The 27,642-nt window shown below is 41.2% G+C and overlaps 1 protein-coding gene across 1 annotated transcript; it reads left to right on the top strand.

Annotated features, from left to right (window-relative positions):
• On the top strand, window positions 1-27,537 carry MIEF1 (mitochondrial elongation factor 1). The gene is made up of 4 exons (XM_089674283.1): window positions 1-144; window positions 5,336-5,516; window positions 8,875-9,128; window positions 20,650-27,537. Exons 1-4 carry the CDS (start codon window positions 1-3, stop codon window positions 21,460-21,462), a joined length of 1,392 nt encoding a protein of 463 aa, XP_089530409.1. The 3' UTR covers window positions 21,463-27,537.
• Window positions 27,538-27,642: the final 105 nt, after the last annotated feature.

The raw sequence follows: 27,642 nt of genomic DNA, 5'->3' as shown, positions 1-27,642 counted from the left end.
ATGGCAGGAGCTGGTGAGAAGAAAGGCAGGAAGGATGACAATGGCATTGGGACTGCCATAGACTTTGTCTTATCCAATGCCCGTCTGGTTCTTGGAGTGGGAGGAGCTGCGATGCTGGGGATAGCTACTCTTGCAGTGAAGCGAGTATGTTGAGATGTTGATTGTTCACCTTATTGGTATTTAAAGTAATATTAAACCAAAATGTAATCTATTGCATCTTAGCAATCATTAGATGTGGTGGCTGCAGTTTTTTTTTTAGGCTTTTCCCCCCCCTCTGTTTTCTCTTGGTGATTTTTGCCAGTAACACACCTCCTGTATTATAGTGTCTCCACTCTGGATGAAGGCGTACATGGGCCTCTTTGGACAGCAGTATCGCTGATCTGGAGGAAGGGGAGTGTTTGATGTATTGACAGATTTTGAAGCTGAACTCTAGCTCAGACTTTATAAGCAGTTACATCAGTTTTTTTTCATTTTGTTATAAAGGTTTTACATAAATTATTATTATACAGGATTTATTTAGTGCCAACAGTTTGTTCAGTGCTTTACAATATAACAGGAGACAATACAGCAACAATACAGTTCAATACAAGAGGGCTAGTGGTACAAAAGGTAGTAATGGTGGGGGATGGAAAGGTAGGAAGAGTAGAAGATTCCATTAGCAGCTGAGGGTAGGATAGGCTTCCCTGAAGAGAGAGGTTTTCAGAGATCGCCTAAAAGTGAGCAGAGTAGTCGATAGTCTGATAAATTGGGGTAGAGAGTTCCAGAGGATAGGGGAAGCTCCAGAGACGAGCTTGGGAGGAGGAGACAAGGGAGCTAGAGAGCAGGAGGTCGTGCGAGGAGCAGAGAGTACGGTTTGGGTGATATTTGGAGACAAGATTGGTGATGTAATTTGGGGCAGAGTTATAAATGGCTTTATATGTTATTGTTAATGTTTTGAATTTTATCCGTTGGGCAATGGGAAGCCAGTGGAGGGATTGGCAGAGAGGGGTGGCTGATACAGAACGGTTAGTAAGGTGGATGAGTCAGGCAGCAGCATTCATGATAGACTGAAGCGGGGATAGCCTGCGATTAGGTAGGCCAATGAGGAGGGAGTTAAAATAGTCAAGGCAAGAGATGACCAGGGAGTGAATAAGTTGCTTAGTGGTTTCTGAGGTTAAGAACGGGTGCATCTTGGAGATGTTGTGGAGGTGAAGTCTACAAGATTTGGACAGCGATTGGATTTGGGGCTGAAAGGACAGATGGGAGTCCAGGATTACACCTAGTACCCTGGCATGAGGGGAGGAACTGATGGTTGTGTATTGATCTTGATGGAGAAGTCAGGGGAGGGTGCAAGGGCTGGAGGGCATACGAAGAGCTCAGTTTTGGAAAGATTGAGTTTGAGGAAGTGACATCCATGCCGATATGTCGCTTAGTAGGTTAGTAATGCGAGAGGAGACTGAAGGGGTGAGGTGAGGGGTGGAAAGATAGATTTGTGTGTCATCAGCATAGAGATGGTGCTTAAAGCCTTAAATAAAATCTGACCCTTGTAAGCCACCCCTGCCAGTAGTAAATGGTTTGTCTCAGCCCTCTAACTGCTTCTTCTGCAGAACAGCTTGTTCTGCAGAAAAACAGACTTACTCGTTATCTCTTAGATTGTAAGCTCTGACAAGCAGGGCCATCTACTTCCTCTTGTAACAAATTGTATTGTAACTGTAATGTCTATTCATTTTCATTTTGTAAAGCGTTGTGCAAACTGTTGGCGCTATATAAATCCTGTATTATAATAATAATATCACCAAGTGGAAATAAAGTCTAAAAAAGAAAACTAATGCAGCTATCACAACTAAGAAATGGTGAGCTGCAATATAATAACTGTTTGATTTAGGGTTTAATACTGCTTTAATACTGGATGGCCACTGTACAGGTGTATCTCAATAAATTAGAACATCATCAAAAAGTTTATATGAATTTCAGTTTTTGAATTGAATTACTGAAATAAATTCTCTATAGATTCATTACACACAGAGTGTGCATTCCTTTCTTTTAATGTTGATGATTATGGCTTACAGCTAGTGAAAACACAAAATTCAGTGTCTCAGAAAATTAGACTATTGTGAAAAAGGTCAATATGGTAGGCTCATGGTGTCACATTCTAATCAGCTAATTAACTCAAAACACCTGTAAAGGTTTCCTGAGCCTTTAAATGGTCTCCCAGTCTAGTTCAGTAGGTTATATAATCATGGGGAAAACTGCTGACTTGACAGTTGTCCAGAAGACAATAATTGACAACCTCCACAAAAATGGTAAGTCACAAAAGGTCATTGCTAAAGAAGCTGGCTGTTCACAGAGTGCTGTATCCAAGCATATTAATTGTAAGTTGAGTGGAAGGAAAAAGTGTGGTAGAAAAAGGTGCACAAGCAACAGGGATAACCGCAGCCTTGAGAGGATTGTGAAGCAAAGGCTATTCAAGAATTTGGGGGAGATTCACAAGGAGTGGATTACGGCCAGTGTCAGTGCTTCAAGAGCCACCACACACAGACATATCCAAGACAAGGGCTGCAACTGTCGCATTCCTTGTGTAAAGCTTTACCTGGGCTAAGTAGAAAAAGGACTGGACTGTTGCCCAGTGGTCCAAAGTCCTCTTTTCCGATGAAAGTAAATTTTACATTTCATTTGTAAATCAAGGTCTCAGAGTCTGGCAGAAGAATGGAGAGGCACAGAATCCAAGAGTGCATACTATATTGTACATGGACATACTTTTCAGTAAGCCAATATTTCTGTATTACATATCCTTTTTTATTTATTTATTTATTTATTTTTTTATTGGTCTTGTGTAATATTCTAGTTTTCTGAGTTACTGAATTTTGGGCTTTCATTGGTTATAAGCCATAATCATCAAATTAAAAGAAGGAAACGCTTGAAATATATCACTCTGTGTGTAATGAATCTATATAATATAAGAATTTCACATTTTGATTAGAATTACTGAAATAGTTTAACTTTTTGATTATATTCTAATTTATTGAGATGCACCTGTATATTTGTGTTTTTTATTAACCTAATTGGTATCATTACCTTCTAGAGGCTCATTGGCATTTCTGTGCTTAAATTTGCATTTTTAACCAGTTTCCGCCCAGCCAATAGCACAAAGGCGGCCGGGCGAGCAGCTCGTCCCTCCGGGTGGATGCCATATGGCTTCCTTTTCAGGCATGTGCAGTTTGCCTGCCCGTAGGGCTGCTCTGCGGCACGATCTGTCACCGGCCATGTACCTCGGACACGGCCGATAACAGATCTGTGTACCGGCCATATAACCAGTACCATGTGACCTGCTGTGACCAATCACAGCAGGTCACATGACATTGTATACAATGGATGGCTTCCTTTCTTGCCATCCATTCTATACTAGTGTGTCTAGCTGTGAATGGTCACAGCGTTCACATGCACAAGCTGGGCCAATGACAGCCCAGCTGTGTCATGTGATTAGCCGTGGCCAAATCACAGCTAAGCACAAAAAAAAACCCTGAATGAATCGATGTAATTCAAGTAAATGCTTGCTTATAGCAAAGTAATTCTTTGCTGTAAACAAATTGTGTAAAAAAAAAAAAAAAAAAAAATACTGATCACTTCCCCAACTATTGTTACTATGGTAACATTGCACTACTTTGGTCATAGTGAAATATGAAAAAAAAATCTTAGAGAAAGAAATGTAATAAAAAATTAAAACTAATAAAATTTAAAAAATATTTTTTTTCGTACTGTCACCAGTCAGTGTCCCTGATCACCGCCATGCCAGTTATATGATGACGCTGTACTGCACTGGTGACAGTATGTAAAAAAAAAAAAAAAAAATTGTGAAAATACTTTTTTACATTTTTTTTTATTTTCCGAAAATTATGACAAAAAAATTGCAACTTCAAAAAACTCGCCATGCCTCTTATGAAATACATCGGACTGTCTACTTTGCAAAAAGGGGTCATTTGGGGCATATCTGTACTGTTCTGACATTCTTGGACCTCAAGAAATTAGATTGGCCGTCAGTACTTCAGGATTGATCAATATTCAGATATATACCATACTTTGTGAACTCTATAACTTTCCTACAAACTAAAAAATACATCCTAATTTGGGTTATTTTCACCAAAGATATGAATTAGAATACATATTGGCCTAAATTTATGAAGAACAATTTTTTATTTGCAAACTTTTATAACAGAAACAAAGAAAAATTTGTTGTTTTTTTTTCTAAATTTTCGGTCTTCTTTTGTTAATTTAGCAAAAAATAAAAACCCCAGTGTTGCTTAAATACCAAAAAAGGAAAGCTCTAGTTGTGTGAAGAAAATGATAACATTTTAGTTTGGGTACAATGTTGTATGTTCGTGCAATTGTCCTTCAAAGTGTGAGAGCGCTGAAACCTGAAAAATGACCTGGGCAGGAAGGGGTAAAAGTGCCCTGTATGGAAGCGGTTAAAGAGAAATTGGAGCACATTTTACCATTTCTTGTAGTTTTGTTCACATTTTAGTGCATTATAACATGCAGTTTCGAGGAAAACAGGTCACACATTGAAGTACATATAAATCACACAGTGGTTTTATATGCTGTGCAATAAAATTACAAGTAAATTACTAAAACATTTTCAGTAATAGGACTGCAGCAGCACCCAAAGATATAAATTGTACCATCGACAACCGAACTGCAAAACTATTTTATGAAACCTATGTGCAAACAATGTTCTCTAGAGACCGTTACTCAATTAAAAATTAATTACATTTATTTCGCCATTCCAAAATTGCAATGCCTTGGATTATCCTCCTCAGACCACTGTTTCAAAGGCTGCCCAGTGAGTGCAGACTTCTTTCATGTTTTCTATCAATGCTAATATAGAGCTGAAAACTGGCACAAAATAATGGATTTTATTGCTGACTCCTTTTGGTTTCTTCAATATGTTTAACCCACAGGTTTGTCTACTTGGTCTGCTAATGGAGCTGATATTAACTGTTTGCAAAAAATAAACTCCATACTTGCTTTGTAAAATTTACGTAAAAAAATAGGGGTCATTCAAGTGTATTTGATAAAATCTAGGGCCCATGAATTGCCCCTTCATATATGGTCCCTACTTTGCCCCGGAATTCTACATGTTGATTCTAGAGGTGACTATTTCTCGGCTCCCTAGACAGAAACAAGCAGTTAACCCATGCAGTGCAGGTGTGTATAACAGTATAATAATTAAAATGTTTATGTTAATTCTAATTCCAGCATCAAAGGTTTTAAAAATGCATTGAAAATAAAGTAACTACCCTGCTAATGCATATTCTGTGTCCACATTAGTTCTATTAACTTGTATGTGTGTTTTTTTTAGATGTATGATCGTGCTATCAGTGCTCCTGCCAGTCCTTCCCGTTCCAGTCAGTCTGGTAAAAGAAGCTGGGAAGAGCCAAGTTGGTTGGGCTCATCTACACGACTGTTGAACCAAGACATGAAGACGTCCATGAGTCGCAGTTTGCAGACCCTACCAACAGACAATTCAGTATTTGAACCAGGTAAAGGCTTCTTTACTAGGTTTCAGGCTAATAGTCATTTAGAACAATTTGTATAGCTAATTAAAAGGCTTTGAAAAAACGAGGCCGTGAAATGCAGTTTCTAATAGACCATTTTAAGATTTTTAGTACCTTTTTGTTTAATTTATCTTGCCATTCCAAAGTGGACATTTTCATGCTTGCCATCATGTTCCTTTTTTCATGAAACACACAGAAATAGGTGCAAATTACCCTTACAGCATCCTTAAAAGACAATGATGCTTGTTGTCAGGACAAAATTTATACTGTAGTTTATTCCTAGCTCAAATGGAATTTTGAGGCCCTAGGTAATAAACACCTGAAAACTACATGATCAGCAATGGAGAGGAAAGTCTTTTTTTTTTTTGCCTTGAGTCCATGACTCAGATATGGACTCTGATACAGTATGTAAAGATCTCTGATGTATTGGTGATGCAGTGTTTGAGTCCCATAGCACATCTGACAGTAACTGAACAAGAGAACCAGATTCAGCATCTTATAGAAAAAAGTTTGAGCCCCTTGTAATGTTGGGCTCAGATGTTGTGGCTGCAGTTTGCAGTATGATGGCTGCTTGATTCCCCTATGTTTGTGTATTAAAGTGACACTAATTGATATACGTTTTCTCAAAAAATAATCTATATGCATCAACTACTTAATGGCTCTGTAATCTATTTTTCATGAAAGTGTTTCTTACTGTGTTTTTCTGCCTCTTTGTAACCTCCTACATGAGCCTCTTTTTCCCCTTCCATTTGTTTGGAACTAGCAGCGCATGTTAATTGCGCTCATATACACTGCTCTATGTACACTATAAACGTCCGTAGTTCACAGTCCATAATCCCTAGTTCATCTCAGGAGCAAGCAAGGGAGGGTGGCATTGTTCCTACATACAGTGGGAACATGGATAACAAACATAGCCACCCTCTAACAGGAAGTTGGATCACAGCAGCAGAAAAAAGGAATTTGGAGATTTAGAGAAGGCGTTGAGCAATGGAAGGTCATTTTTGAGCTTAGAATAAATACCTTGATAGATTTTTTTTTTTTTTTTTTTTATCAGAGTTTTTAGTGTTTTGTCTGCATTTGCCAAAAGGACAGGCAACCTATTTTGGATCACGCAGCATCCAAAGCATGGAGTTGCATCACAAATGTGGGAGTGATAATGTGATGAAAAACTGGATGAGTTAGCTCTGTTAAATGCTCTGCTTGTTTGTGCCTGTGTCAGATCTAATTACTGTTTAGCTCTCCCCTGCACTGCTGAGAGAGGCCCAGGTATTGTTAGATGTATAATTTCTTTACAGTAAGTATCATGTCTGAACACAAACAGAAAATTCTGACACAGAAATATGAATATGAAGCAGCAGGGATTTCAAATCCCTAGGACTGGTGAAGTGGTATGTCATGTCTGACAGAGCAGGATTGTGGCACTCTGGTACCGTGGAGCCAGGGGGGATGGGGAGGGAGGTCCAGTGTAAAGTTACCTTACATATTTTCTGTAAAGATGAACTTGCACTTTAGTATATATGAGACTTCCATAGAAAAGGCTGTCAGTGCTATTAACATTTCACCAAAGCAGAAATGCACACCACCAGTGATATTTTTAATGGTTTGTATTGTGCCAAGTCAATGATAAAATCAAGGGTGAGTAATAACAATAGAATGCAGCTGGGGGAGCTGAAGACTTATTATGTAGACGCATTATTATATCTTTTTATGTGACAACACTGAAGAAATGACACTTTGCTACAATGTAAAGTAGTGAGTGTACAGCTTGTATAAATTTGCTGTCCCCTCAAAATAACACACAGCCATTAATGTCTAAACCGCTGGCAACAAAAGTGAGTACACCCCTAAGTGAAAATGTCCAATTTGGGCCCAAAGTGTCAATATTTTGTGTGGCCACCATTATTTTCCAGCACTGCCTTAACCCTCTTGGGCATCACGTTCACCAGAACTTCACAGGTTGCCTCTGGAGTCCTCTTCCGCTCCTCCATGGCGACATGACGGAGCTGGTGGAAGTTAGAGACCTTTCGCTTCTCCACCTTCTGTTTGAGGATGCCCCACAGATGCTCAAGGTCTGGAGCAGGGGCGGACTGAAACTCATGGGGCCCCCGGGCAATAGGGGATCATGGGGCCCCTGTGTCCTTGCCCAAACTCAAAAAAGCCTATGAAAAAGATACCAGGGGCATCTCATGGGGCCCCCTACTGACCCCGGGCCCTTGGGCAGTGCCCGAGTTTCCAAATGGTCAGTCCACTCCTGGTCTGGAGACATACTTGGCCAGTCCATCAACTTTACCTTCAGCTTCTTTAGCAAGGCAGTGGTCATCTTGGAGGTGTGTTTGGGGTCGATACCATGTTTGAATACTGCCATGCGGCCCAGTCTCCGAAGGGAGGGGATCATGCTCTGCTTTAGTATGTCACAGTACATGTTGGCATTCATGGTTACCTCAATGAACTGTAGCTCCCCAGTCCTGGCAACACTCATGCAGTCCCAGACCATGACACTCCCACCACCATGCTTGACTGTAGGCAAGACACACTTGTCTTTGTACTCCTCATCTGGTTGCTGCCACACGCTTGACACCATCTGAACCAAATATATTTATCTTGGTCTCATCAGACCACAGGACATGGTTCCAGTAATCCATGTCCTTAGTCTACTTGTCTTCAGCAAACTGTTTGCAGGTTTTCTTGTGCATCATCTTTAGAAGAGGCTTCCTTCTGGGACGACAGCCATGCAGGCCAATTTGATGCAGTGTACGGCGTATGGTCTGAGAACTGACAGGCTGACCCCCACCACCACCCCTTCAACCTCTGCAGCAATGTTGGCAGCACTCATATGTCTATTTCTCAAAGACAACCTCTGGATATGACGCTGAGCACGTGCACTCAACCTCTGGTCAACCATGGCGAGGCCTGTTCTGAGTGGAACCTGTCCTGTTAAACCGCTGTATGGTGTTGGCCACCGTTCTGCAGCTCAGTTTCCGGGTCTTGGCAATCTTCTTATAGCATTAGCCATCTTTCTGTAGAGCAAGAATTCTTTTTTTCAGATCCTCAAGAGAGTTCTTTGCCATGAGGTGCCATGTTGAAATTCCAGTGACCATTGTGTGAGGGAGTGAGAGCGATAACACCAAATTTAACACACCTGCTCCCCATTCATACCTGAGACCTTGTAACACTGAGTCACATGACATTGGGGAGGGAATTGAGCCCAATTTGGACCTTTTCACTTAGGGGTTTTAAAATTTGCCCCTTACTGTTTGGTGTATATTGTATTCCAGACTGAATGTTCATTGAATTTTTATATATTAACTCTTTTTCTGATTTTTTTTAAATTTTTTATTCACAGAATCCTTTCGCCCTAAACCCCCTAATCGCCGGTCCCAGTCGGATCTGAAAAAAGTACGCTTAAAGCTTTCTCTTCAGGAGAAGCTATTCAGCTATTACAAGAAACATGTTGCTATTCAACCTGCAGAGCAGAGCTGTGCAAAGCAAGCTGCGATAGACATCTGTGCTGAACTGCGCAACTTTATCCACAGCAAGTTTCCAGACATGCCATTGAAAGAAATGCACCTTAGCGGAAGCCTGTATGATGATCTGCAGGTAATTTTCTTGAATTTGCTTAGTTTCCTTTATGCAGTCAACATAGTTAATTGCCATCAATGGTTTTTGGAAACCATGTTAACCTTTTAGATTTTAAAGCATACAAGTTCGGTTAACCAATTTCGCATTAAAGCAAATTGACTGTGTTTAAACGTCTAAGCACAGAATAGATATTTAAAGTGGAAGACAACTCAAAACCTAACTAAGCGTAAATCTACTCCCACTCCCATTTTAAGCCTATATTTACCTATTCTAAAGTTGCCCGAGTCCCGTCGCATGACTGGCTTCCAGTGCTGGCTTTAGTGTACAAGAGGGGCAACCAACAGTGCATGCCCAGAGAACGCCTATTGCCCAGGCTCTGCAGCCATTGTCAGCGATCTATCCTCTACACTGAAGCTGGCGCTAGAGAGATCATGTGACTGGACCGGAACTTCCTTTTACAAGGTTAATAGAATATGCTTAGAATGGGGGTGCTAGTGGATTTAGGCTTAGGTAGTTTTGACTTGCCTTCCACTTTAATTGTTCCTCCCTGCTTTTTTTCATAAAAATATTCTGTTGTGCTCTTGCAGCTGCTTTAAGTAACAATCTGTCCTTGGGACATTAGTAGGTTCACCTCATCCCATGTCAGGTTTTACTATAAACTTGCATTAATGGGCTAAGAGCATTTAAACCTTAGTCATTTCTATTGGTTTGTAGGTGCAAGATGATGCCATTGTGTCAAAAATCCTAAATTGATTGTAAAGACAAATATAAAAAGCCAGTAAATAAAAACATTAGCTTGAAAGCTAAATTTAAAAAAATAAATAAATTTAGACCATTTAAAAATGGTTGTAAACAATATTTTTTTTAAATAATAAAAAAATGTATATTTACCTGCTCTGTGGAATGGTATTGCACAGACAGCCCCCGAACCCTCTTTTTCTGGTGTCCTCCGCCAGTGCTTTCGCATCCTCCTCTTCTCTGTGCTCCACCATAGGAAGCTGCTTCCTATGGTGCCGCACCTCTGAGCTCGCTCGGCTGTGTGTGTGTGTCTATAGACAGACACCCACAGTGCAGCTCAGCTCCACCACCGCTCCCTCCTTATAGGATTTGACTCCTGCTGCTGCATCCATGTCCTTCGAAGAGAGAGCTACTGTAGATAGGACTCAAATAAGTATTTAGGGAGGTGGGTGGGGGGGAGCGTGCGATACAACAGCGGGGACATTTTTTATCCTAATGCTGGGAAGGCATACAAAAAATTAATTGCCTTTGGAACCACTTTAAATGTGGTTCTGTAACCACCCATTCCCTGTTAAGGTTTTCTATGCCAAGATGGAGTCACACACGATAAATGTTCATCATGCTAATTTTTACTGTGTGCACATTTCTCTGCTCTCTGTATACTCTTTGCAGTTTGTCTCCTTTTAACATGGTACTATTTTCCACAAATGCATAGTTTCAGTTCCACATCCAGTCTCCCTTAATGTGATGCCAAAATGAGTGCATGCTCAGTAGCATGCAGGATGCATTCCCCACAAAATGGCACCATTGCTATGCTTGCCAGCTAGGCAATTCCTGTTGACTTCCAAAAGCTAGCGCTGTTACTGCTCATTCAAAGTAACAATTTCTAGGCTGATCAACTTGAAAGTGACGCTGCTGATGGGAGAGACTGCTGAAGAGGTGCAGCTAGGTGGTGGGAGACATGGAAGAATGCTTGAGAAACAGTTAGGTGAGGGGGATGGGGAAGAATGTTGAGAAAGAAAAGGGAGTGAGATGGATGGGGAAAAGTGTTGGCGAGACAAAGGTAGGTGTTGGAGGACAGGGCAGAATTCTGAAGTGGAAAAATATAGGTGAAGGAGCATGGGAAAGGATGCTGGAGAAAGAAAGGTGAGTTGGGGCAGAGAATACGTGTGGGGAATTGGGGACAATGCCTCCTGTCCCCCCCCACGTACAGCTGATGAGTAAGAGGGGGGGCCAGCAGTGAGCCAGAGAATGTAGAGCAGGCACTGCACTCACACACTCTTCTGACCTGACATGCATTCCTGCATTGGCCGCTGAGCTGACCTACACTTCTGCATGGATGGTGTTTGCACCCACCGTCACTACGCTAACGTGCACTTTTGAACCTACTGCCACTTCACCTGCTAACACACACTTTTACTCCACTTTTCACATGTAGTGCCAGCACTATTGTGCAGTTCTGACGCCACTGCCATTTAGCTCATATGCACTTTTGCACTAATCCACACTTTGCTCCCTCTGCCACTGAAACATGCTTCCTGATTCATCCTGTTAACACTTTTTCTATTTCTGTATCACTATTTGTACACGTCAACATTATTCAAATGTTTATGTTTTCACTATGCCTATTCAGCAATTATACATAAAGTTGATCCATGAATGTTCGATATCCTCTTGGGGATCAGGAAGGAATTTTTTTTCCCCTGCTGGTGAAAATTGGATAGTAAAATGGAAAGAACAGAGAGCACACAACTGCCCTAGTGTAACTCCATTTAATTGTAATTAAAAGACTTAAAAATGATTGCACTCACATGGTACAACAATAATAAAGCACTCTCAATGTGGTAATAGTCCTCATTTTCCTCCTATCGTCGTCAGCATCACTGTAGTAATCAGCTGGTGGCTGAGCTTCTCCTCTGATGACCGGAACGGCCTAACAGAGCGTACCGCTGCTACTGCGCATGCTCTTGGGCCAGCCGGCTCATGCTCGATGGATACCTCTCACAGCTACTGAAGGGGAAAGAGAAGGATGTGGTTGCTATGACGACATGTTTCAGTGGCGTGGCCACCTTTGTCAAGTCATGGCCACCTGCGGCCCCAATGCCCTTTTATAAAAGGTCCTTTTCGGACCTCCTCCAGGTCTTTAAAGCGTTACAGTGGGACAACAGCAATCTAATACTATTGGGAAATGTTTAAATATATACACACACATATACATGCATGCATACATATACTGTTAGGTCCATATATATTTTGACACCGGCACAATTTTAATTTTTTTCAGGTATTTACAAAAGCATATTCAAGCTATAGTTATATAATGGATATGGGCTCAAAGTGCACACTCTCAGGTTCAATTTGAGGGTATGTACATCCAAATTGGAGGAAGGTTTAGGAATTACAGCTCTTAATAGTAGCCATCCCCTCTTTTTCAAGGGACCAAAAGTAATTGGACATTGGAATCAAAAGCTGTTTCATGGCTAGGAGTGGGCTACTCCTTCGTTACTTGTTCATCAATTAAGCAGGTAAAAAGTCTGAAGTTGATTCTAAGTGTGTTATTTGCATTTGGAATCTATTGCTGTGAACCTACATCACGCGTTCAAAGTTGCTGTCCATCAGAGAGGTAGCAGCAACATTAGGAGTGGCCAAATCAACAGTTTGGTACATTCTGAGGAAAGAGGAACGCACTGGTGAGCTCAGCAACATAAAAAGGCATGGACGTCCATGGAAGACAACAGTGGTGTATGATCGCATGATCCTTTCTATAGTAAAGAAAACCCCATTCACAACATCCCGACAAGTGAAAAACACTCTCCAGGAGTTGGGCGTATCATTGTTAAAGTCTACAATCAAGAGAAGACTTCACGAGAGCAAATTCAGAGGGTTCGTTCACCACAAGGTGCAAACAATTCACAAGCCTGAGGAATAGAAAAGCCAGATTAGACTTTGCCAAAAAACATATAAAAAGGCCAGACCAGTTCTGGAAAAGCATTCTTTGGACAGATACAACTAAGATTAATCTGTACCAGAATGACAGGAAGAAAAAAGTGTTGAGATGGCTTGGAACAGCTCATGAACCAAAATGCACGTCATCTGTAAAACATGGTGGAGGCAGTGTGATGGCATGGGCATGCATGGCTTCCAGTGGCACTAGGTCATTGGTGTTTATTGATGATGTGACAGAAGACAGAAGCAGCCGGATCAATTCTGCAGTATTTAGAGATATACTGTCAGCCCAGATTCAGCCAAATGCAGCAAAGTTGATTGGACGGCTGTTCACAGTACAGGTGGAAAATGCTCCAAAACACACTGCAAAAGCAAACCAGGAGCTTTTGAAGGGTAAGAAGTGGAATATTCTGCAATGGCCGAGTCAATCACCTGATCTCAACCCAATTGAGCATGCATTTCACTTGCTGAAGGCAAAACTAAAGGCAGAAAGACCCACAAACAAAGAACAACGGAAGACAGCTGCAGTTAGAGCCTGGCAAAGCCTTAGAAAGGAGGAATACCAGTCTTTGGTAATGTTTATGGGTTCCAGACTTCAGGCAGTCATTGCCAGTAAAGGATTCTCAACAAAATATTAAAAATGAACATTTTATTTAGGATTATATTCAATTGTCCAGTTACTTTTGATCCCTTGAAAAAGATGAATGGCTAATATTAAGAGCTGTAATTACCGTATTTTTCGCTCCATAAGACACACCTGAACATAAGACGCACTTAGGTTTTAGAGGAGAAAAACAAGAAAAAAAATATTCTGAACCATTGGACTGCAGACATAGTACAGGAAGTGACCAGACACTGCGGACACAGTACAAGAGATGACCAAAGACTGCGGACACAGTACAGGAGAAGGACAAGAGACTGCGGACACAGTACAGGAGAAGGACCAGAGACTGCGGACACAGTACAGGAGATGGACCAGAGACTGCGGACACAGTACAGGAGATGGACCAGAGACTGCGGACACAGTACGGGAGATGGACCAGAGACTGCGGACACAGTACGGGAGATGGACCAGAGACTGCGAACACAGTACGGGAGATGACCAGAGACTGCAGACAGTACAGGGGATGACCAGAGACTGCGGACAGAGTACGGGAGGTGACCAGAGACTGCGGACAGAGTACGGGAGGTGACCAGAGACTGCGGACAGAGTACGAGAGGTGACCAGAGACTGCGGACAGAGTACGGGAGGTGACCAGAGACTGCGGACAGAGTACGGGAGGTGACCAGAGACTGCGGACAGAGTACGGGAGGTGACCAGAGACTGCGGACAGAGTACGGGAGGTGACCAGAGACTGCGGACAGAGTACGGGAGGTGACCAGAGACTGCGGACAGAGTACGGGAGGTGACCAGAGACTGCGGACAGAGTACGGGAGGTGACCAGAGACTGCGGACAGAGTACGGGAGGTGACCAGAGACTGCGGACAGAGTACGGGAGGTGACCAGAGACTGCGGACAGAGTACGGGAGGTGACCAGAGACTGCGGACAGAGTACGGGAGGTGGACCAAGAGACTGCGGACAGAGTACGGGAGGTGGACCAAGAGACTGCGGACAGAGTACGGGAGGTGGACCAAGAGACTGCGGACAGAGTACGGGAGGTGGACCAAGAGACTGCGGACAGAGTACGGGAGGTGGACCAAGAGACTGCGGACAGAGTACGGGAGGTGGACCAAGAGACTGCGGACAGAGTACGGGAGGTGGACCAAGAGACTGCGGACAGAGTACGGGAGGTGGACCAAGAGACTGCGGACAGAGTACGGGAGGTGGACCAAGAGACTGCGGACAGAGTACGGGAGGTGGACCAAGAGACTGCGGACAGAGTACGGGAGGTGGACCAAGAGACTGCGGACAGAGTACGGGAGGTGGACCAAGAGACTGCGGACAGAGTACGGGAGGTGGACCAAGAGACTGCGGACAGAGTACGGGAGGTGGACCAAGAGACTGCGGACAGAGTACGGGAGATGGACCAAGAGACTGCGGACAGAGTACGGGAGATGGACCAAGAGACTGCGGAGACCGTACGGGAGATGGACCAAGAGACTGCGGAGACCGTACGGGAGATGGACCAAGAGACTGCGGAGACCGTACGGGAGATGGACCAAGAGACTGCGGAGACCGTACGGGAGATGGACCAAGAGACTGCGGAGACAGTACGGGAGATGGACCAAGAGACTGCGGAGACAGTACGGGAGATGGACCAAGAGACTGCGGAGACAGTACGGGAGATGGACCAAGAGACTGCGGAGACAGTACGGGAGATGGACCAAGAGACTGCGGAGACAGTACGGGAGATGGACCAAGAGACTGCGGAGACAGTACGGGAGATGGACCAAGAGACTGCGGAGACAGTACGGGAGATGACCAGACACTGCGGACCTTTGGGGAGGGAGGGGAAGCGGATACCTGAATTTGACAGGTACCCGCTCCTACTTCCGCGGAATTCTCCTTCTTATACTGTGGGCACCCGACTTTGACAGCCGAGTGCCCACTGCGCATGCGCGAGAAGTGCTGCGCTTGTGAATGGCCCGGCGTCTTTTGGGACCTGTCGTGTCACAGAAGACACTGGACCATTTCCAAAGCGCAGCACTTCTCGTGCATGCGCAGTGGGCACCCGGCTGTTACAGATGCCGGGGCGGGAAGAAGCCTGCGCGGGATGACTACAGCGCTGGAGCGAGGAACAGGTGAGTTCCTGCCGCAGAGAACAGCTGAGTGGCCGGCCCAGTATTCTGACATGGTGGCAGCGGAAATACCGGACCAGCCGCTTTATATTCGCTCCATAAGACGCACTGACATTTTTTTGGGGGGAAAAAAGTGCGTCTTATGGAGCGAAAAATACGGTAATAAACCCTTCCTCCAATTTGGATGCACATACCCTCAAATTAAACCTTAGTGTGTGCACTTTCAGCCCATATCCATTATAGAACTATAGCTTGAATATGTTCTGGTAAATAACTGAAAAAAACTAAAATTGTGCCATTGTCCAAATATATATGGACCTAACTGTATATACACACGTACACATCCCATATATATATATATATATATATATATATATATATATCACTATAAAATAATATAATAATAGTTTAACAGTACAGTGCACTGAAACACCTATGTTATATACAACAATTCTCTGGGGGTAGTCATTTCACCAAGTGGTGTATAGTATGATACTATATCCTGGATTCCAATCCCATCTTCTGCAACTTAAGGTCATGACTGATAGACCTAGTCCCAATAACACCCTAACTGTAGAATTTTAATTAATTTTAGATCAAAGTGTTAATTTCAAGCTCCTCATTTAACCCTTGGGGGGACATAGTATTGAGTGTAAAAAATCGAGAATGTCTTGCGTTTGCACAGTCTGAAAAATCTCTCACCTTCAGGTATTGACATAGGAATTGCTTCTATCCCAAACAATTCTAGGCCCTGAGTACTCCCACCATGTAAGGTACAGAAATGGCGAGGAACACTATGCTTATCACCCTTCTGTTCTATAAGGCGTCGATGTTCAATAAATCTTGTTCGTATAGTGAGCATTATCCTGCCAACATAATATAGCCCACAAGGGCATCTCAGACCATATATAACAAATTGTGTCCCACAACAAATAAATTATTTATTATGAAATCCCTTACATTACCTTTATTGTCCATGATTGATAAACGAACAGGCCTTACACTTTTTAGACTTACATTTAACAGGATCCTGTTATATGAAAAAGACTAGGAATATTCTGCACTACACCCCGTTTGTCTTTAATGTGACTAAGGGCAACAATACTTTTAACAGGATTAGCCCTCCTAAAAACTACTGTACGGATACTGAGGAGTACTGTGTTATGAACGGGGTCCTGCTGGAGAATTGGCCAATGCCTCTTAATAGCCCTTTTTAACCCAATGTTGATCATTAAATTTAGTGATAAGAAGGGTTTCAGCAGGCTTATACAATTCGTTACCATCTTCATGGTTATCTTGGTTCTTAAGCCATTTTTGTACCTGTCCATGGCCTTCATAATCTGTACTTGATCATAACCCTTGTCCAAGAATTTTTGGGTGAGGATCTCAGATTGTGTGATATAATCAGAGGTGTTGGAACAATTTCTACTCAAACGCTGAAATTGGCAATATGGGATGTTCTCCCTTCCATTTTATAAATACTTATAAATACCAGCCAGAGGGTTTTTTTTTTCAGAAGATCAGCTCAATAGTGACTTGTTTGTGGAGTAAATTGGATCATGCTTTGCTGTGGGTTTTTTTTTTTTTGCCTTCCTCTGGATCAACTGTGGGTGTAAGATTGTGGATATGGGATTGTATAATTTAATTTATTTATTTATTTTTTTTTTCCCCTGGTTGAACTAGATGGACTTGTCTTTTTTCAACCAGACTATATAACGAGCAGAAAATACATGCAGTGCTTGTAGTTTTTGCTTTACTAAATATATGCTATTATACAGTACACTGTCCTCAGCCCACTGGTATTGCCCTTTCACTGAGACCTTAGCCGTTTCTGTGGAAAAGTGGTGCTTCCTGCATGCAAAGGGACACATTGCAAGTTCGTGTTTAAAGCAACGACCCTCTCAGTTAAGGTGGGGATTTAATCTGAAGTGAATAGCTACCAATCAGATCCGCAAACACCTTTGAGTGGCTCTAAGGTTATAAAAATGGACTAGAGTAGCTTGGACAGAACCTGCCTTTAGTCATGGTGAAGTGACTATTGGAAAAGCAGTGACTGGTTGAAACTGAGAAGAGGCTACTCAAGCTAACTGCTAAGCAATCTGGTTCATGGACAAGATCACTGGCTTGCCTATGAAATGTATAGAGGTAAGAGAAAAAAATGGAAACACTACATTATTTGCAGGTGTGACAGTAAGGACATGTTTTGCATTGAAAGTGAAAGTGATGTAACATTCTTTTGTTTCCTCTGTGTGAGGGGACATCTAGCTAACAGCTGGGAAGCCTCGCTTTCACCATTCACTGAGCGTGCTGCTATTAATACAAAGTCATGTCAGAGCTTACCTAGCGTCAGAGGGCAAATTGTTGGTGCCTGCTTAGCTGGTGCCTCTGTGACTGAAGTTGTCAATTTATTTGCCGTGTCGCGAGGTAAGTATCTAGTGTTATGACGGCATAGACAGTCTATGGGAAAACATTGTCTGATGAGCGCAGTTGACATGGTCAGCTGACCGAAAGAGGAAAAAAGGACATTGTGCATGATTGTGACCCGGAATAAGAAAGAGCAGAGCTCAATTTCACCGCCCGCGCAATGAAGGAGTGGCTTCGTAAGAAGCATTTCCAGGTCCTGGAGTGGCCTAGCCAGTCTCCAGATCTCAACCCCATAGAAAACCTTTGGAGGGAGTTGAAATTCCGTGTTGCCCAGCGGCAGCCCCAAAACATCACTGCTCTAGAGGAGATCTGCATGGAGGAATGGGCCAACATATCAGCAACAGTGTGTGCCAACCTTGTGAAGACTTACAGGAAACACACTGTTGCTGATATGTTGGCCCATTCCTCCAGGAAAGGATATATAACAAAGTATTGAGATGAACTTTTGATATTGACCAAATACTTATTTTCCACCATAATTTGCAAATAAATTCTTTCCAAATCAGCCAATGTAATTGTCTGGATTTTTTTTCTCATTTTGTCTCTCATAGTTGAGGTCTACCTATGATGCCAATTACAGGCCTCTCTCATCTTTTTAAGTGGGAGAACTTGCACAATTGGTGGCTGACTAAATACTTTTTTGCCCCACTGTATATGTAAACCTCAACAGTGAACTCCTCTTATTTGCTCATCCCTTAACAAGAAAAATCTAGCCATGTAAGGATGTCTTAACCTGGATAAGAATGCAGCCAGGGAAATATCTAAAATCTTAGTTCTTATCCTGATAGCATGTTCATTTAGTTAAGCATGCCTGCTAATTGTTGGGGAGTTCCTTTTATGGTCCCTTTTGATATAGTCCTCAAAGAGGGCTGTTTTTTCTTCTCCCAGGTTGTGCAGATTGCTAGTGGAGACTTAGCTCCTGGCTGTTCAAAAACTAAGCAAGTATTCCTGTACCTTCCAGAGGGTCCAATGAGGAGTACAGCTTCCAGCTGGCATGCAGATTGCCACAATTTCACTGCCAGAGTTTGCAATTAGAAATTTTTTTGCTCACTAGTTTTAGCTACTATTATATACAAGTTTGTTTACAGTTGTGGTCTCCCAACAGGCATTTTGTGCAAGTCTGTATCATGATAGTTCTCTTCCTGACATGTGTGCGACACATATATACTGTGTATATCTCCGCACACAGGTTGGAAATCTCTGGTCTATAGCTGGTTCTGAAGAAAGAAGGAGAATAGGTAGCACAATTGTGTGTTTTATATTACAATCTGTTTATTTGATTTATCATATAAAGGGTAAAGAACAATTCTTTTTACATGGGGGACCAGTTAACAATTTGGGACTGATAGGAATCAGAGTATCCTAACAGAAAATGAAGTTGGCAATTCCAAGTGCAAGAATAAATATCAAAAAGCGCAAGGTTTTTTACTTTCATGTATTATGTGCATGAAGGTAAAAAAAACTTTCTGTGTACTTGCAGAAAGCCTATACATAAGTGTTATGACAAAATAGTAATGGTAAACCAACTCCCTGCTTAGGAGCTAGAAGGGAAAAAGAAAATGGAGATAAAGCAACCTGTAGAAAAACAAAGCAGAGAATATAGAAATGGTGCGTCCAAGGTCTCGCTAGTCCGTTGCCAGGTATTGTATTCAGGGTCCCATGTTTTGTTAAATTTAGTTTTATTATGTTAAACAGAAACCAAATTGGATCATGATTAATGATAAACTCAAAGAACATCAACTGATTCTATTTCTGTGCAGTTGTGATACAGGCTGCTAAGATAATGTCAGTTATTAAGCTTTTCGAGTTTTTGAGGAGTTCAATATCTAATTTTTGGAAAAGTGCTACTTCTGGAGCTCTGTTTGTTCTTCCCCATTATAGAGTGTATTACATTAAAAAGTCTAATCCAAAGTCCTTTACCTTAGGGCGCTGACACTAAACAGGAAACCTAGTGCCTACCTGGCATATTGTCAGAAACAGTAGGATGATGCTTGTGGGCAAATTTTAACAACCTTATTGGGAAACGTACCATATAAGTAAAGTTTTATAGTTCGATTCAACCAGGGTCATATTAATGGACATTTAGATAAATTGTTAGCTATCCTGCCATTCAGTTAAGTCCAGTGAGTATTGTATGTATATTGAGATTGCGCTCACATTGTTCAATTTATGGAAGTTTATAGGTCGGATCCACTAAAAGATTATAGAGTATAGAAATACGGCCCTTTGTAAAATCTTTGGTTTTGCAAGAAAGCTCATGTGGCTGGGTGGCATGTGTCACCTTAGGATGTGATTTGATGGTATCGAAACACTTCAGAGGAGGGTAATTGTAGACTCTTTTTATAGTAATCCAGACTCTGAATATCATATCAGATAAAATCACCAATCTGTATGAGGCCTTTGTTTTCCCACCATCAAAAAAAGGCGTGGGAGTAGCCCCAGAAAAAAATTCAGGTTTATTTAGTAAGGGAGCAAGAGGAATATGAGGAGAGTGAAGCAGTTTCCTAGCTCTCAGTATATCCCAAACAGTTAACCTATAGGATAAAGTGGGATACATAATAGGAGGGTTAGTGCTGTGTTTTGAACTCATTTATTTATAAGCATATTAGTTGAATTTTACACAAATTAAGCATGACTAAATCTGTTTGCATACTTTAAAATATTTATCTTTGTGCTCTTTTCATATTTCAGGTGGTAAGAGCAGATCACATTCAGCTTATCGTACCACTCTTAGTGGAAAATAATTTATGGTCATGTGTCCCTGGAGAAGAGACTATCCTCAGCTTACCAGGGTTTTGCCTTTTGCGTAGAGAAAACGTTGAGTACTTTCCTCGTGGGACCAGTTACTGGGACCGTTGTGTTGTAGGGGGTTACCTATGTCCAAAGATGATGGTAGCCACATTTGAGAAAGTTGTAGCTGGTTCAATCAACTGGCCAGCTATCGGCAGCATGTTGGGATATGTGATTCGGCCAGTAGTGCCATCTGAAAGCCTTATTTTGGAAGTTCAGTATGAGGATGACAGGAAGCTCTTCATAGACTTTTTGCCATTAGTTGCACTCGGGGAGCACCTAGCAGTTGCTAAATCTCATAGACTGGAACGTTATGGAAACATGTGGCGATTAAGTCAACGTGGAGCAGAAACTGCTGCATTAATAGGACGAGATCAACAGGATTCAGGATGTCGGTGCCTCTGCCTAAAAATATTAAAGGCCATCTGTCGATACAATCTGCCTCTGTCCCATCTCACAGCTTCCCACCTCACCAACATACTCTTACATATTTGTGAAAAGGAGGACGACTGGTCACAGGGCTCTTTAGCAGATCGATTCCTTCAAGCACTCCGAGAGACCGTTTGCTACTTAGAAAAAGGAGAGTTACCTTCAGCCTTGGACCCCAAAGTGAACTTATTTTCAGAACTCACACCAGAAGAGGTGGATGAGATGGGCTATTTTCTCTATTGCTCCTTATCAGAGCCAGAGGTGCTGCTGAGGACAGGAGAATGAGAATGTAGGGTGGGGAAGGTGGTAATGGGGAGTAGACATTACAGGGTTGTCACATTGCTAAACTTTGAAGGATCAGTCAAAAATCCAGCTAGCAACAATACTGTTATTACACAATGCCAAAATACTTTCATATGTTACTTCCTAGGGACTTAGCTTGGCTCTTTTCAGTTTGTTCACAGCTGCTCTCTGGGGGGGAAGTGTCTTTGTTGAAGATCTAAATAATAGCAAACAACTTTTAATTTCATGCTTTTGTCTGTAACAAAACACTGTCATTAACAAAAAAAAGTAACCAAATACACCATTATCAGGAGCTTTTAAAATACTCTACATTAGTGTCTCCATTGACTCCAGTTTTTGCTGTTGCTGAGATAGAGGTGTAGCTAGTATCTAAAGCATTCAACACATTCTACATTTGCGCACTGTGGTTCCATCCCCCAGCCAATATTTCACCAGTTTGTTCCTGTAGCTTTGTAGTAGCTGGACGAGTGAGGCTTCCAAAGTGTTGAGTGGTGAAGATTCTAGCATCATCCCTAGCTCTACAAGAACATTTTGAAGGTTAGCACAGTGGCTTAGTGGTTAGCACTCCTGCCTTGCAATTCATATCCCAACCAGGACACTAACTGCATGGAATTTGCATGTTCTCCCTGTGTTATGTGGTTTTCTTTGGGTATTCCAGTTACCTCTCACACTCAAAAGACATGCTGGTATGTTACTTGACCCTAGAATGTGAATGTATCCTTGTGAGTTAAGGACCTTAGATTTTAAGGTCCCTAAGCGCAGGGAATGATTTGAATGTACAGTAGGTAAAGAGTTGAGTAAGTTGTTTGTGCTATATATAAATTCCTGTGTTTAATAAAGGCAATGGAGGCACCAGTTGTGGATATTTTAAATAAACCTTAAAATGTTCTATTGGGGTTTTTTTTTTTTTCATAATAATCCTATTTACGTAATTAGCGATGAAGTTTATGAAAAGCGATTCGACCTTCACGTAAGTGTTTATGGACTTCTCACTTAAATTCCAGATTTTGTTTACTTGAATTCTTCCATATTATTCAGTGACATTTTTCCAGAATACCATTGTCTGCTTTCATTTTCTAACCTGCTTTATCAAAACAGCTGGTGGAGTTTGATGGCTTGTTGTGGGTAACATCCTTGCTTTCCTTTTGTCCTTGTTTGTATGAATGCTGTTGGAAGTGTATTAGCTGATTTCTCTCCAAAAAAGGCTATATTTAGAATGGTATTTTTATCAGTGTTTGTCAGTTGTTTTCTGTCTCATAATTTCTCATTTTTAAAATGCATAGCAGAAAACCTCCAGATGTAGTTTCATGCAATGACCCTAATTTACCATATCTTTTTAAAGGTTAATGAAACTAAAAGTGAATAGTTGCATAAAAACTCCTATGAAACTGAGGCCTCTGGAGTGGGTTTCTTTTGTAGTTATTTAGAGCATTATACCTTTATTTAACCCCCTGCAGTCTCATACTTACCTCTCCATTCTCTCGTCTGTGGAGCTGCACAGCTGCAAGCTCTTTTGGCTTGTCTCTTACTTTTTCATACATAAAAGTTATGGATTTAATAAAGATTTTCTGTGTATGGGCATCCATAGAATAAGGGTCAGCTGTGAGATTTCCAGTGGGCTGGTCTGGCAAGAAATGAGGGTAGGTATGACTTTGAGGAAAGGGGGGTGACTGGACAGTAAAGTCCAAATATAGTGGTTTGAAAGTACAGTTGTCCTTTGAATTGGTACTAAACCCTCCTATCCTTTACAGCTAAGGGAGCTGCCATCTTAGCCTCTGTCTGATGTGCAGTTCCTATGGTGCTGTACATGTGATCAGCTATGACACCAACCATTATGATAGCTTGACAGTTCAGTCAAGAGCACAAGCAGCTGTGACCGGTTTCATTTAAGCCATGCCTTGAATGTAAGTGTGTTGGGAATCTATTAGATCAATGAGTTTAGGTCCATTTTAAGATGTCATTACCTGGGCTATTTATCAGTTGACCAGTTGGCTTTGCACCATGGGAGATTTTTTGGTGCTGGCAGATATTTACTTAAATATCTGCTGGTTGTGATGTAATATGTAGTAATTAATCACTTCTGTTGTCCCTCACATGTTAGACTAGATGTTGAATTGCTACACAAGTCAGTAGTTGCAGCATTGAGTAGTCCATTGTTTTGGTATATAGATCAGTCTGAAGCAGAGATCCAGTTTTCATTTTGGGGCATATTGATGTGTGACATTTACCAAACATTCACTGCAGGTGAAGCATTTCCTGTAATTTAAAACACTAGCACCAGGAAGATTCACTTGCAGTGAATTATATGGTAAATATTGCGTGAGCAGCTTTCTAAAATATGCTCCTAGAGTGAAAATTCCTTTTTCTTTCCATAGAAAAGAAAGATATGTTTCACCTTATGTTCTAACATGCCAATCGCACATTTAATTATGTTGTAGTGTACAGTCATTGACTTGAGATCCTCAACAACTAGATTTTGTATTCTTTTAAATATTTGTCTGTTTCTTCTTGTAGAAAGCTGGCATTGTGAATGCCAGGTACTATGATGTTTTTAAATATTGTTTTATTATGAGAAGACAAACAGAAAACATCAGGTAGATTGTGTAACCTAACTGTCGAATAAGGAACATTTGTGTTGACGTGAATCAAATGCTATGGCAGAGCCTGAAGATGGGAATATTGATGGTAATACACACTTGTTTGCTTCACAGCTGTTAAATCTGACTTATTGACACCCACATCTATATGTCATGTCTGTGACAATCACGATTTCACCAAAATATGTTTTACCTACACCTCTCTTCCTTCTGTAGCAGGAATGTTATCCAGATTTTTTGTGTTTTGAAAATTGTGTATGCATGACCATTTTCAGGTGCAGTTCAGGAAACAATTCTTTGTCAAGTGTCAGTCCATGTAGTTTGGATTATGCTTTTTATTTTATTTTTTTTGCCAAAATTTGTATTTACCAGATGTACATGGCTTTGGTATAAAAGTCATGGAAAGGAAGGTGTAAGGGTGTTCTCTTTATTGCAGATGTTACATATAGATCCCAATGCAGTTCTTGTGTTTTTGTTATGAGATGTGCACACCAGAAATGACAGTTGGTTTCTGTGGGAAGCACACTCACTCCATCTCACTGTTGTCCCACAAAATCTGCTTGATTTCCAACTTGTAGTGGAGTAAAGGATTTTTCTGAATTTTTTGCTAAAAGAAGCAGTGAAGAAGTGTCATGCTGACCTCCTCCTAAAAATGCCATTTGCTTGGCAGCTCATCTCTGACATCTGTCCATGAGTAACTGACCAAAGACAAGCATATTGAAAGTAGAGTAAAACTCCTTGTCTGTATGCTTGTTTGATGTCTGTGACTCGAGAAGCATTGAAATCATTGCATGACAGTTGGGCACCTGGCATTTTCATTACATCCTCCTGCTTTTTCCTAAAACCGGATTCCTTTCTTCTCATTCATGGCTCTAGAGCTTTTCTTTTACAGTTGTGTACACTGTGCATATCTGTTTCCTGTGTGTGATAAGTTCATATAGATGTTTATTGATTACCTCACCGTTTGTATGACCCTCTAGTGTTTTGTTGATCATAAAATAACAGTGTGGTGTGCCACCAATTATTTCTTGTTCTTTATGCAAACTATGTCTTCTAAGTTTACATAACAGCTAGATAAACCATGCCATGACAATGTAACTGTCCCAAGCCCTATTCATATTGTCAGACTGTGAGATTCTGGTGCTAGAAAGACTTTTTTACTCTGGTAATTATTGCCAGCTTGATCTGATGTACCAATGACTGTTCTTACATTAGTGCTGAGGAAGTAGTATACTCAATCCTAATGTTCTGTTGAAATGATAACTTGAGTAATTTGAGATACTAAAAATCTAATGCTGTCATCCTTAGATACAGAATACATAAAGAAGCAGGTGAAGCAAACCTTACTTTTACTTAATGCCCAGCACCTCAGCAGCATGTGCCTTCAATTTGCTCCTCTGTTGCTCCATTTAGCTACCAAGAGTGGAGAAAATACCTGATATTTCTATGCATGGTGGAATATGACTTGCTCCACTTTCTGCCATGTGACAGCTTTGGGACTTGATTAGCTATTTGTTGTCACATACGGAGAGTGAGAGACCTTAGCTCTGTGTAAGCTTTTACCAGAGCGAACTGAAGTTTACAAAAAGCTGCTTTACTCACTTCTGGAAGCTATCTGCTTATGGGGAGTATTAATCAAACCTGCTGCTTTGCCCTGCATGGACCAATCACAAGTTTGCTTTAAGGAAGGTATTATTAAGCTGAAGTACAACACTAGGGTATGTCGATTTGTTTGACAATATGGAGATATAGTGGGCTTGCCCTTGGGTTACTCCAGTTACCTCCCACAATTATTGTCTCCATCTAAAATTGGCCATAATGATATTGTAATTAGTAGGCCCAAGATGGCAGCCTCACTCTCTGACCCAACAGCACATAAATCTGCACACATTTCCCTTTTTTTCTCTATAAGTCATTGGAGTGTAAAATATATAATGATTATATGAAATGAGATGGCAGCCGTTAAGCCAGCATATTACTTTGCCCTGCAATTTATAGTTGTGTAAAATTTAATGTCCAAGCACACCTTGCCCTAATAAAGCAGGCACAGGAAGAGAGGGTGAAAGGAAATATTTCAGTGGGGAAACCTGTCCTGGTGAAAACTGTGAGAGGGGATATTCCCTTGCTTTTGAGAGATTACCTACTGCAAGATTACTTTCTGCTGTGTCTTTGGATCAAGCAGTAAAAGTTTTGCTGAATCCAAAACTGAAAACAAATGGTTTTGACTTCATATACACTTTTAAGTATCTGCAAAGTACAATCATTGTAGAGCACTATTACACAGGGAAAGGAATGCATATGAAATGAGCAAATATGGCTGCCTCCATATAAAGAATTACAAATTAGATAAATAAACCTGACTTTTAAGACACTAGACATTGACAACATTAGTTACATTAAGGCGAGGCCTTGCATACCTGTGTAAAACATAAATTTAAAATTCCCTTTTAAGTGCTTTAGCATTGGTAGATCAGCTGGCAGTACAAGAGCACTTCATTCTAACAAATGCTACTATTTTGTCCGCAATTTATTTCTACTACATGGCTGTCTCTATCCATCTCTATTCAGTCTGGTGGAGGAGCGGCAGCTGTCAAGGTTGGCTGTGGTCCTTTTAACTGATAGCCAAGTTTATCCTTTTTTTTTTTTTTTTTTCAAACGTGTTCCAAAATACATGGGGAATTTAATAAAACTGGAGCAAACAAAATCGGGAGCAGTTCTGCATGGTAGGGAATCTGTTTCAAAGCTTAAGCCCCTGGTCACATCAAAGCCGATTTTGAAATTGTGTGACTTACAGTGAAGTTGCACGATTTCATAATCGGGTGACCTGCCGATTTCAGTTGCGATTTGCAAGACATCTGACACAGATGTCTATGCAAAGGGCAACAAAATTAGTGCAAGCACTACTTTAGAAATCGGTGCGGCTTCGGCGAAGTCAGAACAGCACCGATATGACCACTTTAATAGCAGACAATTTTGTCTGCTCCAGTTTTAGTAAATTCCACTCAGAATGCACTACTACAAGTTAAACATAACGTGAATCTTTGGAGGATTTTTCTCTTGTGCTTCCAGTCTTTGATGAACTCCCAAAGCAGGCCTCCTATAAGGATGATATTTAGTATAATTTTAACACACTTTTTCTGGAGCAAAACTGTCAAATTTGCACTTCCATATAACAATCTATCATTGTGATAACATGTATTAGTTGTAAGTTGGAAATATGTTTTGTATAAATTTCTATCGGTCTGCTGTATTAAATATGGTTATGCAGCCTTTTCAGTGACAGATTTCATTACACACTGTGTATGGAGGTAAATGTTACTCCCCTATGTATTTTACTAGGTAACTTGAATATTTATCAATGAAATGGTTTGAAAGGATATAATGTGCATGTTCTGTTTTGTTGAGGGGAGTGTGCGTCCGAAAGCATTATAACCAATAAATGAAAATGATTACAATCCTACTTGTGTGTTTTTCTAAATGAAGCAAGGACAGTCGTAACTTATCAGATTTCTCATGAATGACACAATGAAATCTTCCCCACCTTTACTTAACCACTTGACCTCCA

The sequence above is a fragment of the Staurois parvus genome, unplaced genomic scaffold, assembly GCF_062004578.1.
Source record: "Staurois parvus isolate SC_StPar_1 unplaced genomic scaffold, SC_StPar_1.0 ptg000149l, whole genome shotgun sequence".
Lineage (NCBI taxonomy): Eukaryota > Metazoa > Chordata > Amphibia > Anura > Ranidae > Staurois > Staurois parvus.
Note: the sequence above shows the minus strand (reverse complement) of the source record. Positions and strands in the feature narration are given on the sequence as shown.